At 33.5% G+C, this 17,803-nt stretch overlaps 2 protein-coding genes across 8 annotated transcripts in view; both read right to left on the minus strand.

Annotated features, from left to right (window-relative positions):
• The window catches only part of map7d1b (MAP7 domain containing 1b), a 53,867-nt gene extending 48,828 nt beyond the window's left edge, over positions 1-5,039 (minus strand). For all 4 annotated transcript variants that reach the window (XM_051136543.1, XM_051136541.1, XM_051136542.1 and 1 more), the window contains exon 1: positions 4,823-5,039. In XM_051136543.1, coding sequence (XP_050992500.1) covers positions 4,823-4,889 — 67 coding nt within the window. In that variant the 5' untranslated portion in view covers positions 4,890-5,039. The remainder of the gene's footprint in view (positions 1-4,822) is intronic.
• Positions 5,017-17,414, minus strand: stpg1 (sperm-tail PG-rich repeat containing 1). Of its 4 annotated transcripts, none has more exons than XM_051136544.1 (10): positions 17,179-17,313; positions 17,034-17,095; positions 16,848-16,954; positions 14,695-14,793; positions 14,390-14,569; positions 13,753-13,864; positions 13,037-13,205; positions 12,532-12,722; positions 5,332-5,470; positions 5,017-5,227 (listed from the first exon to the last, which is right to left on the minus strand). In XM_051136544.1, exons 2-10 carry the CDS (start codon positions 17,062-17,064, stop codon positions 5,017-5,019), a joined length of 1,239 nt encoding a protein of 412 aa, XP_050992501.1. In that variant the 5' UTR covers positions 17,065-17,095; positions 17,179-17,313. The 4 variants fall into 4 exon arrangements, 3 of the variants coding, with proteins under 3 accessions (XP_050992501.1, XP_050992503.1, XP_050992504.1); XR_007829796.1 differs by having other exon boundaries at positions 5,105-5,227; positions 5,332-5,526; positions 17,179-17,414; XM_051136546.1 differs by lacking the exons at positions 5,017-5,227; positions 5,332-5,470 and adding an exon at positions 12,150-12,426 and having other exon boundaries at positions 17,179-17,414.
• Between the last annotated feature and the right edge of the window lie 389 nt (positions 17,415-17,803).

The raw sequence follows: 17,803 nt of genomic DNA on the forward strand, positions 1-17,803 counted from the left end.
CTGCTGCGACAACAGTTTTGCCAACAAAAACTGGATCCTGACTTCCACGGCCCTGCAGACGCCACACCTCATTATGGAAGCAGAACTGCAGATTAAAACAATTACTCTCTAATTTCAAGGTGCACACTGTCAGTTCAAAAAGAAAGCCTCTGAGATCTAAAACATCAGTGCACGCCATCATTTTGAGCTTTGGGGTAAATAAAGCTTGGAGTGGAAAGACCTGCCAAATTATGGTGTTTCTCCATCATAAAATGACTTCATCGTCTGTCTATTGGTGCTTAAAGGAATAGTTCACACAAAAATGAAAATCTGCTGACAAACTCTTCATGGATGACCTGGGAGTGAGTTTTTTGTTTCTTCATAAGAACAGATTTGGAGAAATTTCGCATCACTTGCTCACCAATAGATTCTCTGCAATAAATGGGTGCCGTCAGAAAACAGCTGATAAAAATATCACAATAATCCACAAGCAATCCACACCACTCCAGTCCATCAACCAACATCCTGTAAAGCAAAAGACTGTGCTTTTGTAAGAAACAAATCCATCATTGTGGTGGATATCTTTGAGGTTTTATCTCTATATGGATAACTTCGAATTAACCGAGAAGAGCTCAGAAACCAAAATACTGATCTAAAGATCCTATAATGACAAATATTCAGCAAATAAATCATATTAAAAGCATATCTTTCCTCATCTGTCGCTACAATCCAAGCTGTTTCCTGGCAGATTTTATATCACTGTCTAGTTCTCGTCTTTTCTCTCATTTTGTTGCTCTTCCGCCCACATAAAACTTCAGATTCAGGCTTCTGGAAACAAACATCTCACATCCAAATGAAATCCTTCCATGCTGCTGCTTCCCTCCTCTCTCTATTCCTTCCTCCTCCCTTTCCTTTTCCGACTTCCCACACGGTTATGACACACAGCTCTTGCCAAAGATACCTCCAAAAATAGAAGTCATCCTCTCTCATTACTTGGTCTACTTGTATATAACGACATTATGGTAAAAACAGTCACGATTACTCGTGGACGACACCGACTGTCATGATGTTTAAACCACAAACTCATACAAGCGCGATCATATGGCACAATCTACTCATATTTTCCGCTAAAAGCAGAAGTGAAAATGGGGTTTTTTAGATCTATTTATTATGGCAAACCCTATTGGCTATTAACAACAGCTCAGTAGGTTTGTAGGTTATTAGTTGTGCATTGTTAAAGCAGTCTGTTGGGTAATATTATTATGAAATTCTAAGTTAAAACCTGTCGCAATAATCCTGCACAGTCTGCTGAGCTGGCCACTTTGGCCAGATATCGAAATTTCCAATCCTTCAAGACCTCTTGGAAAAAAAAACAGGAAACATTTCGTCACTGGCTCTAAGTGTCTGAGAACGAGAATATCCACGTCATACATTACTAACACAGACAAGAGCCTTTGGCTTGAACAATAACTTCATCCCACAGGAAATAAACCCTTTCTCATCTAAGGCCTGGTCTTTAAAAAAGGCTCTTTAATGGTTCTCTGCAGCACTTCAGGTTCAGCAAAGTACCATTTTCATCTTAAAATGCTGAGATTTTGGCTGTGCAGTGTTTTTGAGTTTCTAAATGGTTCTTCTGAGATTTTGAAGATTTTATGCATCTTCCTATCCCTTGCAAACTTAAAGGGATTGTTCACCCAAAAATTAAATTTCTGTCATTAATTACTGACCCTTAAGACCTTTGTTCATCTTCAGAACACAAATTAAGATATTTTTGATGACATCCGAGAGCTTTCTGACCCTGCATAGACAGCAGCACAACTGAAACATTCAAGGCCTAGAAAAGTATCATTAAAACTCTGGTGAATGGCAGCAAAGACTGACCCGTAAGAGAAGAAATGTGACCTTGGACCACAAAACCAGTCAAAAGAGTCAGTTTTTTGAAATTGAGATTTAACATCATCTGAAGGCTGAATAAATCAGCTTTCCAGTATTGTATGGTTTGTTAGAATAGGACAATATTTGGCGGAGATACAACTATTTGAAAATGAGGAATCTCGAGAAATATTGAGAAAATCACCTTTAAAATTGTCTTAGCAAAGCACATTACCAATCAAAAATTATGTTTTGATATATTTATGGTAGGAAATTTACAAAATATCTTCATGGAACATGATATTTACTTAATATCCTAATGATTTTTGGCATAAAATAAATAAGTAATCGATCATTTTGACCCATACAATGTATTGTTGGCTATTACCACAAATATACCCATGCTTTTGTGGTTAACAATGTTTTTACTACCTTTCTGGCCATAAAATGTTTCAGTTGCATTGCTGTCTATGTAGGGTCAACTCAGAACACTGTCAGATTTCATCAAAAATATCTTAATTTGTGTTACAAAGATAAACAAAGGTCTTATGGGTTTGGAACGACATGAGGGTGAGAAATTAATGACAGAATTTTCATTTTTGGGTGAACTATCCCTTTAAATATATGTGGATAAACATTCGAAGTATGTCACCATACTAAAATTAAATCAAACTATACACTATATGTGACCCTGGACCACATGAAATTATAGCTGCAACATTAGCAATTAGTATTGGAAATAAAACAATAAAAATAAAACATTTTATGACCTAAAGGTTCTCGTAGCCTCGATAAGGCTCTAAAACCTTCTAGGTCCTAATTGGTGTCTTCACTCTAAGCAAGACAACAAATTAAAAAATAACAATAAAAATGTTATGTGTTATCAACCAGAATCCTATAGTATGTCTTGCAGTGTGAGAGAGAGAAAACCTGATAGTCTTTGTGGAGACTCATCTGTGATGGGGAAACAGTGTCCCTTTGAACAAGTTCAGTCTTGGAGAATCTTGGTCCTGTGCCCAAAACACTCACTACAAAGCAATCAATGTTGCTGTACAGAGGATTCTCTGACCTGTCTCTCTCTCTGGCTCTCTATGGCTCTCTGAGCCTCAGGCTACAGGACAAGGCCTCCATCAGAGCTGATAATAATGCCACACTGGTGACCGTGACTCAAATGGCCCAAGGTGTGAGGCACACAGCTGCCACTGATCTGAGATCAGCTTCGCATTCATAGGATGTGAATAAGCACTAGAATAAAACGTGGGAGGAACTGAATAAGGGGTTTTAAAAAAGAAGGAATGGGAATTGCAGATAAATATAACATTAAAGGTACAATATAATACTCAATCCGGGGGTTTGGTAGGTTGTAGTTTACAGGCCCGGGTCAAGAGAGTTGAGAAGGAGGTCTGTCTTTAACACAGTCATCAGATTGGAATGCATTTACACATTTCCTCCTATTTTACTGCATATTTACAGTTTAGGGTTGTACAAGCACACATATGCTATGCCGTTCAAAACAACCTGATTCAAAACTACAAATACCAAAAGACAGGAATGTGCTCAAACTAAGATCTCATGAGATAATGACTAGCTGTTTCCTTAGCATAACACACACACCAATCTACTGACACCGCTCTACCTGCAACTACACATCTGGAGGAAGCATTTGACCTTGCTGTTAAAGATAATTTATTGGAGGACTCCAGGAAAACCTACGGGATTGCATCCTATTTCAGAAGACACTTTCATTCAAAGCAGCTTACATTGCATTATAACTAGCCTGAGGTTAAATGCATTGCTCAAGGACACAATAGATCATGAGTTATGCCTTATGGGAATTGAACCGGCAACCTCTGGGTTTCAACACTAGATCTATAAACATTATAGTACAGAATATTTCAAACACGATCCCATGCACAATTAATAAGCCAACTTCAAATATGCACTACAAAACTGGCACTTCTGCATTTCTGATAGGTGTCTGTTTAAAGCTTCAGAGAAATGGCATAAATGCATTTACACAGCAATTGAGGTTTTATATGGCATTGTGACTTTACACCGAATTTTGAGCAGGCACAGAGCAGCCTAAACTTTTGTTTAAAGATGGCAAAACCCTTATCTTCTCTCTTCCATGTAAAAGAAAATAAGTCCAAAGTTATCTGCATGCCTGACATGCAAGCTGGGAATCATTATATTTGTCCTATTAGCATATGTTAAGAAATAAGATCAATATTATATATTAAAAACACAAAAAAATCATAAGTCTCATAATCATATGTCTAGATCATTTCTTTTACCTCATTGGTAAATTGTCAAGAATATTAACCCTTTTTGTCTTAGATATTTTTATTGGCAAACAATATAAAAATAATGATTAAGAAAATGTATTTTTGTTAACTGGTTGATCACATTGAGTGCTGTATCATAAGGCAATAAGAGGGTTAATCATTATGGCAACCACGAAGAATCTGTGGGCTTTAATTTGGTGCTGAATGAGGACTGTAATAGACATGTAGCAGGTAATTAAACATGCGCATGGCTGTTTTGCGCACACCGGCACTGCGCTTAAATCCATATAAAACCTTTTAAACGCTCGAATGTTTTTCTGGTGAAGATATAGTAATGATTAAAAAGCAGCGAATATAATGTCATGATCAAGTTAGGTACAATAAATTAAGAGTGTTGACATCACACGCCAAATTTTGCTCATGCGAAAACCCGTTATCCAGGTCATGCGTAACGTTATATGGGCCGCTACTTTTGTTGTTCTCTTAATGACAGGTGGCACAGAAACCTAAATGAACAAGGTTTAGCATAATAATAGGTTCATACAAAATAAAAACACTATGACATGACTGAAAATACGCGCACATATTAATACTCCACTTGTATAGTCTGCGTCCTCAGACCACCACTGCGTTTATTCAGGGGTTTGTGAACATTTTGTACCTATTTTAATTTCAGTTGTACTTACCTTTGTCAGACAGCGTCAGTTTTTCTTCAAAGCTGTTCTCTAGAGCCTTGTTCTCCATTTTGTTCATGGTTTGCAGTCAGTCATTCCATTACAGGGTCCAAAAGAGACGCGTGAAAAAGAGGAACTCCCAGTTTTGAACACACCCGAATGCAGTGGCCCTTTAAATCTGGTCAATAACAAACAGTTGAGCTCAATTAAACGAGTAATACAATCGATGATTGATCAAATTCGCTATTCCCACTGAAATGTGTGATCTCAGCTGTGAAAACTAAAGATAGAAAAAGAGGGGGGCCCAAGTCCGGGGCCCTGCCCACCACACAGCAGCCGCTCGCTGAATACAGCCGCTTGATGCGGGACGGTCTCTGCCTATCCACTGGAGCGTACCATTCATCTGTATGGGGGACACTGACACGCAGTTAGCACTTTTAAAAAGCTTAATTGATGGTTATATACACTTTTTCCGTGTTTACATCTCTAATTAAGGCATTTAAATGTAAGAAAATACTTACTTATCAGGTGCTGTAGAGGAAAAGGTAGGTTTGTAGGTTTTTGCAGAATGGCTCCCCCTCTCGGTTTCTAAAAGCCGGATCTGCGGCATCAGGATGGAGGCACAAGGGTACACGTCCCTGAATGTGTCCCGCTGGAAAACTGAGGTGGATCCCACATTTCAGTAATCGTCAAATGTACACTATAACCTGATGGGCCTGCAAATGCATTATATATTTATCAATATATTTATTTCCATAAGTGACTTAAAAAAAAGTTACATTTAAGTTACAATAATAATAATAATAATAATAATAATAATAATGATAATAATAATAATAATAATTATTATTATTATTACAAATTATTTATTTAAAAATAAATATTATATTCTGCTTTTCTGTTTTTTGTTTTGTTTTGTTTTTTTTTGCAATCCCGACATACTAAAATGAACTAAACTAATATATACTAAAACTAAAACTAAACCTTAAATACAAATTAATGAACAACCAATACAAAGACAAAAACACAACAAAATTACTAAAACTTAAAAATAAAATGGCAAAATTCTAATTATCAAAAATAATGTTTTTATTATTCCCTAAGTGACTTAAAACAATAAGATACATTTGTGCATTTAGCTGAACAATTATTTTGGAAAAATGTTTAATGTTTTATTTTAGTATAACATAGAAAAAAAATAACAACAACACAAGTGTCTATTTATTTAAAAAAAATATATATATATTATAGATTTTGATATACTAAAACTGAAATAAAAATTAAAAACCAACTAATACAAAAAAAAAAAAAAAAAAAAACACAACAAAATTACTAAAACTTAGAAATTAAAATGGAAATGAAAATTACAAATGTTAAATTATTGAAAAAATGTATTAATTATTAAGTGATTTTACATAACATAAATTTGTGCAGTTAGCTGAACAATTGTTTAGAAAAATTCTTAATATTTTATTTTAGTATTACGTAGAAAAAAACAACAAAAACAAAAGCATTCATTTATTTAAAAAAAATATTATAGTATAGAAAATTTTGGTATACTAAAATTAAAAACCAACTAATGCAAGGGAAAAAAATATTTTAAATTATTTAAAAAAATGTTTTATTATTGATTAAGTGTTTTTAAAAAAGAACAAATTTGTGCATTTAGCTGAACAATTATTTTGAAAAATGCTTAATATTTTATTTTTGTATTACATAGAAAAACATAACAACAACAAACGTATTTATTTATTTTAAAATAAATATATATTTTTAAAAATTTTGATATACTAAAAAAAACAAACTACAACTGCAATAAAAATTAAAAATCAACTAATACAAAGGGAAAAAACAACAAAATTACTAAAACTTTAAATTTAAAATGGAAATGCAAATGACAAATGTCAAATTATTAAAAATAATGTTGTTATTATTGATTTAAAAAAGAACATACATTTGTGCATTTAGCTGAACAATTGTTTAGAAAAATGCTTAATAGTTTATTTTAGTATTATGTAGAAAAAAAATAAAATAACACCACCACCAAAAGTATTTATTTCTTAATATATATATATATATATATATATATATATATATATATAAATTTGTGCATTTAGCTAAACAATTGTTTTGAAAAATGCTTAATATTTTATTTTAGTATTACGTACAAAAAATAACAAGAAAAACAACAACAGTATTTATTTAAAAAATACATATTATATTGCAAATTATATTGCATATTATGTATTGTAAAATTTTGATATACTAAATTAACTAAAACTAAAACTGAAATAAAAATTTTAAATCAACTAATACAAAGGAAAAAAAAACACATCTACTAAAACTTTAACTACTAAAACTTTAAAATTAAATTATTAATGAAAATTTATTTTTATTATTATTATAGTATCTCAGTGATAAAATAATACTGATTGGACACACTGGTTCAAAAAGTACAGGTGTCCGCATACAAATTTTGAATGATTAAATAAACAAAAAACAAAATATTAAAAAATAATAACAATTATTATTATTATTGTTATTGTTATTATTATTATAGTATCTCAGTGATTAAATAACACTGATTGGACACATTGGTTCAAAAAGTACAGTTCTCCGCATAAAGACATACTAAAATAAACCAAGTCTAAGAACTGAATTATAATAATTGATACAGCGCCAGTCAAAGACCCTCGGACTCTTATAACTGAGACCACACCAATCTGAGACTGCCGGAAATGTCATTATACTTCCCACTGGATTGAATCATGTGTAAATCAGTGCGATTCTGGTCTTATTTAATACTTTAACTAGGGCATTTAAGAGTTGAAATCAGGCCATTATAGCAGCACGAAGCAAATCAGCCATCTGGTGCCACTGATAAACCCTGCCAACAATACCAAACTAGTGGAGCATACCTGCACTGAACCACTTAAACATTAGTGTGAATAATCTACACTTACAAAACATAATCATTTACAGTAAATGTATAAAACATGCAGATTAAAATGATTAGCTAAAAAAAAATGTTAAAAATAACACGGGTCAAAACACACCATGCACAGCAGTCAGGCGGAGAGTTTCTCAGACTGCTTTTAGTCCCTGCTTGTGGGCATTTGGAGATAAATGTAGATCCAATCAGTCATGAGTTCAACAATTGAGATCTGTACAGCACAGAGGCCCGGGGATGTATCCGGTGTGATGGCGCACGCATTGCGTATACCCTGCCTAAAATCATCTTAGTTATGTCTCGCTGCCATGGAGAACGACGCAGATGAGATAAAAAGAGGCTTTGTTGAGATGACATAGGTGAGAATGCGGTCGGGTTGGGCCACATTGGACACAAATAGGCTTTAAAACATGAATCAAGATTGTTTACGAGTAGATGCTGATGGGTTTTGTGTAATCTGTAATTAAGATCTTACATCAAAATGCTCTTCTAATGTGGTCTGCAAACTGAAACAAAAGGCAGAACCACAGATAGTAAAGAGGTTAGATGTAAAATCTGATACGAGTAAAGGTATTTTGTGATCGACTCAACAACTGATGTGCATCATCCATCACTAACAGATATGAAGGGCAAATTTAAGGCTTTTTTTGAAGCCCAATTTAAAGCTGCTGGCGTCTTCTTTAAAACAAGTTCACTGCACTTCAGTCAAATGTATTTTGAATGGGTCTCAGTATATGTTTAAATGATTAGAAACACAAAATGGATTGGAAATTGCTTTCTCGGTGTGGCTAAGTTACTTTAAGAATCTAATATATATGAGAACGGAAAATGAGAGACAGCTAGTCTTAGGATGGAAAAAAAACTATATAAAAAAAAATTAAACTAAAAAAAAAAAAGTAAACACGGCAAAACAATAAAATTATTAAAACTTTAACTAGATTGAAAATGGAAATGAAAATACAAAATTCAAAATATTAAAAAAATATACTATATACTTTTTCTGTACTGTTATAGTGTTTATAAATATTTTTCAGTTTTCATTTAAATGTTATTATATTGCCTTTTTTATTAGTTTTTGTATTTTATTAATTTATATTTTGCTTAATTTATTTTCATTTCAGGTTTAGTTTTAGCAATTTTGGCACTTTAACCACTGATCTACACTACCAGTCAAAAGTTTTTGAATGGGATCATTTTTAATGTTTTTTTAGAGAAGTCTCTTCCCTCACCAAGCCTGCATTTATTTGATCCAAAACACAGCAAACGCAGTAATATTGTGAAATATTTTTACCATTTAAAATAAAATTAAATAACTCTATTTGAATATACTTAAAAATGTAATTTATTCCTGTAATCAAAGCTACATTTTCAGCATCAATACTTCAGTCTTCAGTGTCACATGATCCTTCACAAATCTAATTCTAATATCAAGAAACATTTATTATTATCATCATCAATATTTAAAACAGTTGAGTACATTTTTTTCAGGATTTTTTGATGAATAGAAAGATCCAAAGATCAGAGTTTATCTGAAATAAAAAGCTTTTGTAACATACACTATACTATACTATATATATATATATTTTTTTTTAGCAAGGATGCTTTAAATTGAGCTAAAGTAATGATAAAGACATTTATGTTACAAAAGATTTCTGTTTCAGATAAATGCTGTTCTTCTGAAATTTCTTTTCAAAGAAACCTGAAAAAAAAATCTACTCAGCTGTTTTCAACATAATAATAAATGTTTTTTGAGCAGCAAATCAGAATATTAGAATGATTTCTGAAGGATCATGTGACTGGAGTAATGATGCTAAAAATTCAGCTTTGAAATCACAGGAATAAATTACATTTTAAAATATATTCAAATAGAACGCAGTTATTTTAAATAGTAAAAATATTTCAAAATTGTACTGTTTTTGCTGTACTTTGGATCAAATAAATGCAGGCTTGATGAGCAGAAGAGACTTTTTTAAAAACATGAAAAACCTTATTCAAAAACGTTTTGGTTGGTAGTGGATATTATGTTAAACTTTATTAAGTGGTAAAGAAAACATATTAGTGCAGTATGAAAATACTATTTCAGATTTTCTATTTCAAAAATTCAGAATTATGTGCTGCCATTTCAAATTTCTTAACATTAACATTTATACTTTTAGGTTATTCATATTTTTATTAAATTTGATTTCAGCTTATTTAAATGAACAATAATGATTTTTAGTATTTTTAATTTTAGTCAGCAATAACACATTTTTAGCTATTTTTGGACAACTTTAGGTCACTGTCCACTTTCATTGTGTGCAAACATCTTTTGTGCTCAACAAACAGAAACAACCTATAGGTTCATCATAAAGGTGAGCAGATGACAAGTAGATATTTTCCATTTTGAGGTTCTCACATGAGATGTGCAATGACCTTTTAGGCTGTGTTGGCCAATAGCATCACAAGAAGCATGACCTCTTAAACACATAACAATACTCTAACAGCTAAGATTTATGAAAGCTGTATTATATAAACATGATAATAACATGATAAGCTGTTTTGGACAATGGTGAGGTCAGCATATGAATATATTCACAGCTGCTGATGGGGGTGGTTGAACAGCTGCAGGGTTTGAGATATCAGCAACAGGCGACATAGGGGATGGGTGGACAACATTCTGCATTTCTGCACTCTTATTACTCCAAATATTTCACCAACTGTATTTACTGCAAGGCTTCCCATAATGAAAAGATCTAGAACTCAAAGATCTGAAGTAAGATAAAGGGTTCAAAAGGGTGTTTTTAACAATTAAATGTCATAGAAGAACCAATTATTGTTCCCCAAAGAACATTCTAAAGTAAGTAATCACCTAGTAACCACCCTAGCAACTGAAAAGCATCACACTAACCACTCAGAACACCTCAGTAACTGCATAACAATGTCCCGGCAGCCACCCAGAACACCTTAGAATCCTGGCGGTGAACTTTGAGTATATTTATAGTATGCATTTCAGAAAAATATTAACTGTTTTTAACACTAATAATAATAAGAAATGTTTTTGAGCAGCAAATTAGCAAATTGGAATGATTTCTGAAGGATCATGTGACACTGAAGACTGGAGTATTGATGCTGAAAATTCAGCTTTGTCATCACAGGAATAAATTATTTTTCAAAATATAGTGAAATAAAAAAGTTATTTTACATTATTACTGTTTTAATGTATTTTTGAACAAATAAATGCAGCCTTGGTGAGCAATTGTCTATTTACATCATAATCTATAAATGTTTAAGCAGATAAAGGTGGTATTAAACAGTCCAAAACAGCCCTGATGAATAATTTTTATACATAATGTTGACCTTGTCCAGAGGTCATTCAGTGACGCTCCAGAGGACATTTTCATGTCATGACTGTCTGAAATCCCCTCATAGATTTTCGCATTGTTCAGATGAACCCGGACCTCCACACCCTCCTCTCCCGCAACAGCTGCTCCTACTCCTGTATTACACTACTGACCCAGGATCAGCTGAAGCACATCACTCACATCATCATGTTGACTGTCCAGCAGGTCCAGGATCAGCTGCTGAGGGATCAAGGGTTTGGAGCTCAGCTGTGTCTGCTTTGACTTTCAGCTGTTCAGACGTGACTCAGACAGACAGAGAAAGCAGCTTTGTGTTTCTGAGAATGCTTTGATTCGTTTAGTGTTAAATAAAAAAGTACAGTAACATTGTGAAATATTATTACAATGTGAACTATTTTTCTATTATAATATATTTACAATGCTATTTATTCCTGCGATGCAAAGCTGGATTTCAGCAGCCATTACTTCAGCTGTCAGTGTCACATGATCCTTCAGAAATCATTCTAATATGCTGATTTGCTGCTCAGTTATTAATAATAGGCCTATTATTTATATTTGTTGCAGTGTTTTCGCTGGTTAATATTTTTGTGGAAACCGCAATACATTTTTCAAGATACAAACATAATTGAACATTTATCAGTGCATTGATTTAAAATACATTTATTTTTGGGATATTTAAAATGTCTTTACTTCACTTTTGATCAATTTAATGCATGCTTTCTGAATAGAAGTTTTTATATTTTCTTACTTTAAATCATGCTTACTCCAGATCTTTAAATGGTAGTGTATCAAGGTTTCCAGTAAAACATAATTTTAAAATCAACATACTAATAGACTAAATATAATGTAATAATAAAGATAATAATTAGAAATGTTTCTTAAGCAGTAAATCAGCATATTAGAATGATTTCTGAAGGATCATGTGACAGTGAAGACTGGAGTACTAATAATATAAATTCAGATTTGTGTGACAGTAATAAATTACATTTTAAATATATTCATATAGAAAACAGTTGTTTTATATTGTAATAATAATATTTTACAATATATCTGTTTTTAATGTCATTTTAATCAAATAAATGCAGCATTGGTGAGCATAAGAGACTTATTTCAAAAACATTTAAAAATCTTAATTATTCATTACAGCAGTTTAAGTTCACAGCTCAATTATTAAAATTATTATAAAATGTGAGCACACAAATACTTAAAATCTGTATCAGCTGTTTACTAAAATTTGTCTAAAATAAGTTTGTTTTAGGCTGGTATCCACATTTTTGCAGGATTATACAAGAACGATGTCTTTGAAAGGACCATGGGTTCATAGAAACCTGTTAGGAGGAAATTTATGACATTCAGTACATAGATACATAATAAACTTAAAACACTACAGTTAAACTCTACTTTAAATGAAGTAAAGATTATGTAAGTGTTACCTGGACCAGGTATGTCCTGCCCTTTGATGTCTTGCATCCACCTGCTTGTCCCAGACAGGAAGGCAGCACTAGATACAAGGTGTTTGACTGGACGATTGTAGTTTATTATGTCATAATGTCCTGGGCCAGGGAAGGGTGGGTCTTTGGTGGGTATGAGAGGAGGAGCTGATAAGCCCAAGTAGTGTCTCCTTCTGCACAGATACAGGATCTTGTGATACCTCTTAGAGTGACACCTCTTAATCCATGAAGAACAAGACATCTGAGATATCCATGACTATTCTTATTTTACTTTTGAAAAGCTAGTAAATGATAAAAGCAGGTGTTTTAATATATTAAATATATCAAATTTCTGTGTATTGTGATGGAATTCTTAGATGGCCATTTATAAATTGACAAAAATCATTATATAAAAGTACATGTTCTACCAGTGCATGGTTTTGCTCTTAACAACATGGAAGAAAACCCTATGGGTGTAAATTTATTGCATTTCTGACTGAACACTTACGGGAGAACGATTCTCTTCACAGGTTCTGGTGGTTGATAGGGGTTATAGGTTCCTGGTCCAGGGATGTTGTTTCTCACTGGTGGCTGGATCCGGGCAGTGGTGGATTTGAAACAGGAGATGGGAACTTGAGACGTCTTGTGGAGCACAACGTCACTCACATTATAGTGGCCTTCAGAATGAGAATAGAGATGGACAGATTCGTCATATTTTCTTTTATTTGTTTGGCACATTAATATGAGTAGTCTTAAATAGCACGCGCATATTTGTAGCAATAGCCAAAAATACATTGTATAGGTCAAAATTATCGATTTTTCTTTTATTCCAAATATCATTAGGATATTAAGAGCATGTTCCATGAAGATATTTTGTAAATTTCCTACCATAAATATATCAAAACATTATTTTTTTTAGTAATATGCATTGCTAAGAACTTCATTTGGACAATTGTAAAGGCGATTATCGATATTTAGATTTGTTTGCACCGTCAGTTTCCAGATATTCAAATAGTTGTATCTCAGTCAAATATTGTCCTAACAAACCATACATCAATGGAAAGATTATTTATTCAATTTTCACAAAAATATGACTGGTTCTGTGGTCCAGGGTCACATATAAACAAATTAATTAATAGCACAGCAATATAGCACAGCAAATACAATGTTTAAGAGCTTTAACTTAATTGTTTCTAAAACTGGTCGAATATGTGAGTTACTCACATGGAGAGGGTCCTTTGAAGTTGTCTGAGACACTGGGACTCCGTCTGGTTTTAGAGCGAAATGCACTTTGAGCCGAAATGGTTGAATTTCTGTTCACAGCACTATAAGACACCTGACAACAACATGAATTAAATCATACACTACCATTCAAAAGTTCAAGTATCAAATCAAAAGTGACAGTAAAGACATTTATAATGTCACAAAAGGTCTCTATTTCAAATAAATGATGTTCTTTTAAACTTACTATTGATGCAAAGAACCCTGAGTAAAAATGTAGCATGCTTTCAACAAAAATATTAAGCAGCACAATTGTTTTCAAAACTGATAATAATAAATGTTTCTTGAGCAGCAAATCAGAATATTACATATGATTCCTGAAGGATCATGTGAGACTGAAGACTGGAGTAATGATGCTGAAAATTCAGCTTTGCATCACAGGAATAAATTACATTTTAAATACATTAAAAATTCAAATGTAATAATATTTCACAACATTACTAAAATAACCATATTTTAAATTTCGTGAGCACATTACACTTTTTTCAACAAATTAAAAAAAAACTGTAAGCATTCACAAATAACATTAATGTAGTCTCTCCAACAAAATCTAAAGATATATGTACAAAGTGATACATACATCATATTGATTTGGTGCAGGATTTTCATTTTTTGGTGTTTCCTTCTGTACCGCAACAGGCAGACGGAACATTCTGGATTCTCCTCTGTTAAAATCATGCTTGTGCAGTAGAGACGTCTGAAGGTTATAAGCATCAGGTCCTGGGCTTAATCTCTGGAAGCTACGGGGCACACGACCGGCCTTGAGATATGAAAACAGTCAGTAACATTATTCATAATAGTATATTTCAAAACAGTGCAAGTCAATTAATAGGTAGGCCAAATGAAGACTTAAACTAATCATAAAATCTCTGATCAAAGTCTCACTTTTGAAGCAAAGCTGCCTGTTCCTCTCTTAGAGAATGAAGGACTACACCCCTCAGAAGGCGCATGACAGATATATGAACCAGGCCCTGGATTCTCATTCTGAAATGATAGATAGATAGATAGATACAGTCATGTGAAAAAGTTAAGACACCCTACTGAATTCCATGGTTTTCCGTATCAGGACATCATTAAAAAAAACTGGTCCTTGGCTGGTCTTAAAATTTTGAAAATGAAACCTCAGATGAACAACAACACATGACAAATTGCACCGTGTCATTATTTACTGAACAAAAATAAAGCCAGAATGGAAACGCCATGTGTGACAAAGTTAGGACACCCTTACTGTTAACATTGGAAATAAGAGGGTAAATAACAGTCAAGCACTGCTAATCAAATACCTTTGATTAACTGATCATCAGCAAGTCTGAGCACCTCTATAAAAGCATAAGCTTTGGCAGTTTGCTGGTCTGGAGCCTTCAGGTGTGTGTTAACACAGTGCCAAGGAGGTAACCCAGCAAGCAATAGTCGTCATTTCAACGTCTAGTTTAACTATAGACCCGATATAGTCCGGCTATTTGTAACCCACTTCTAGACCAAATAATCTTGAATTTAGTTACATGTCATTTTTTGGCAAAATACTTGTGAGATATATGATATTTCATCATGTAAGCAAAGTCAACAGCGTTTACAAGGTGTTTGGTTTTATTTCTATATTTCTATATATTTATATATATATATATATATATTTATAGTCTATTCTAGGGCTATGTTCAGACGTCTATTAAATTTTCACTGACAGCCCAATGACAACCTTATTTTAGACGTCTAGGCTGTGTTTCAACGACTAATATACGTTTTTTAGACCAAAAATTGCTTGCTGGGAAGACATCAGCAATCATCTTAGAGAAGCAATTGTTGCTGCCATCAATCTGAGAAGAGTAATACGGCCATTTCCAAACAATCTGAAGTTTATTCACAAGTGGAAGACATTTAAAACAGACACCTCTCCTTCCAGGAGTGGACGTCCCAGAAAATTCAACCCAAGATCAGAAAGTGTAAAGCTCAGAGAAATGGCAGACAACCCAAGAACTACACCTCAGACTCTACAGGCCTCAGTTAACATGTTAAATTATAAAGTTCATGACAATACCATTAGAAAAATATGGGACAAAAATGGCATGTTTGGAAGGCTTGGCAGAAGAAAGCCTCTTCTATCTAAAAAAACCCCATTGCAGCACAGTTTAGGTCTGCAAAGTTGCATCTGAACAAAACACAGGTCTTCTAGAATAATGTCCTTTGAGCAGACGAGACCGATGTGGAGATGTTTGGCCATAATGCACAGCACCAAGATTGGTGAAAACCTAAAGAGCATATCAGCACAAACACCTCATACCAAAAAACAAACACGCTGGAGGAGGGCTGATAATTTTGGGCTTGTTTTGTAGCTACAGGACCTGGACACCTCACAGTCATTGAGTTGGCCATGAACTCCTCTGTATATCAAAGGTTTCTAGAGTCAAATGCGAGGGCATCTGTCCGACATCTAAAGTTGGGCCAAAATTGGGTCATGCAAAAGGACAATGATTCCAAGCACACCAGCAAATCTACAACAGAATGGCTAAAAAGAAAATAATCAAGGTGTTGCAATAGCCCAGTCCAAGTCCAGAGCTCATCCTGACTCAAATGCTGTGGTGAGAGCTGTGCATAAGCAAATGCCCACAAACCTCAATAAACTGGAGCAACGCTGAAAAGAAGAGTGGTCCAAATTCCTCCAGAATGGTGTGAGAGACTTCACACAGAAAATGAATGCTTCAGGTTATTGCTGCTCAAAGTGCATCTACAGGCAATTGACTCACAGGGTGTCCTAACTTTGTCACACATGGTCTTTCCCTCTTGGTTGTATTTTTTTAAAATAAATAATGACACTGTGTGATATGTCATGTTATGATGTTTATCTGAGAATTTACTTTCCAATTTTTAAGACCTGCCAAGGACCAGATAATTTTTTATTATGTCCTGATACAGAAAACCATGAAATTCAATAGGGTGTCCTAACTTTTTCACATGACTGTAGATAGAGAGATAGATAGACTCAAACTGTATAAACCATAACAAATGAATATAGGAGAGCTGGATTTATTTATTCAACTCACCAGGTGATCTTGAAACCTCTTTGACTGTGAGGAAAAGCCTTTCTTCTCTTCATTGCTGATGATGATTGTCTGGTATTTGGTTGGAATGGATGAAGCACATCCATGAACTACAGAGAGAAATACACGGCTCTGATTAAGAATAAATACAGGAAAAACACTTTAGCAGACTCATGGCAAATCACTTACATTCATTCAGGCCTTTGTATAATTTACCCATGCTTTCTTTTTCTTGAATGTCATGTAGTTTTCTTAGTGCAGAGGGGGATAGAAAAGATAAACATAAAAAGTCTTTATTTATTAATAAAAACATCGATTTAACACAGAAAAATACCTGTTCTGTTGTTTTCATGCTGTTGCAGGTGAACTCACTCTGAGTTTATGTTGGACTGACTTTGTGTTGCCAAGGCAACATGTAAACGTGACGCCGAGAGTTCGGAAAAGCTAGTTTAGTTTAGATTAGTTAACCTTTCCTACTAGTAAACAACATTAATCAGCAAACGTCAATAACAAAGGAAATAAATACATTAAACGCACTTAAATGAATTTACAATTGATGTCGATTCTATAATGATCCAATCAGGGAAAAGTAAATCTATTATATTTTATTATTGAATTAATATATTTTAACAATTGCAACTATATAAATAGTTGCTATTGTCCTTTATAAAATAAATAAATAAATAAATAAATAAATAAAATTACCCTTCCCGTTTAAAATGTGTCCTTAAATAGGCTTTTATTCTTGTATACATGAGTTAATGCGAGGAAAGTTGTTTTTATAACAAATACTCTGTCGCCGCTTTGTGGCCACGGTGTGCGTAAAATTACAGAAAAGACAAAAAAGCGGGAGAAAGCGCGAGAAAGCGGGACACGAACGCGCTCAATGTTTTTGTTGGCCGAAGGCAAAGAAATTTCATAGTGGCTAGAACTAGAAACAGTACGCAGAACGTGAACTC

This window comes from Labeo rohita, chromosome 19 (assembly GCF_022985175.1).
Source record: "Labeo rohita strain BAU-BD-2019 chromosome 19, IGBB_LRoh.1.0, whole genome shotgun sequence".
Classification (NCBI taxonomy): Eukaryota; Metazoa; Chordata; class Actinopteri; order Cypriniformes; family Cyprinidae; genus Labeo; species Labeo rohita.

Excerpts from the sequence above, each read along its gene's own strand:
- stpg1 (XM_051136544.1), bottom strand. The coding sequence starts at position 17,064 with ATGGGTAAATTATACAAAGGCCTGAATGAAT. Across the intron at positions 16,955-17,033 it reads ATACAAAGGCCTGAATGAAT|TTCATGGATGTGCTTCATCC; the intron begins GTAAGTGATTTG and ends TTCTCTCTGTAG. Across the intron at positions 14,570-14,694 it reads CAGGCAGCTTTGCTTCAAAA|GCCGGTCGTGTGCCCCGTAG; the intron begins GTGAGACTTTGA and ends TCATATCTCAAG.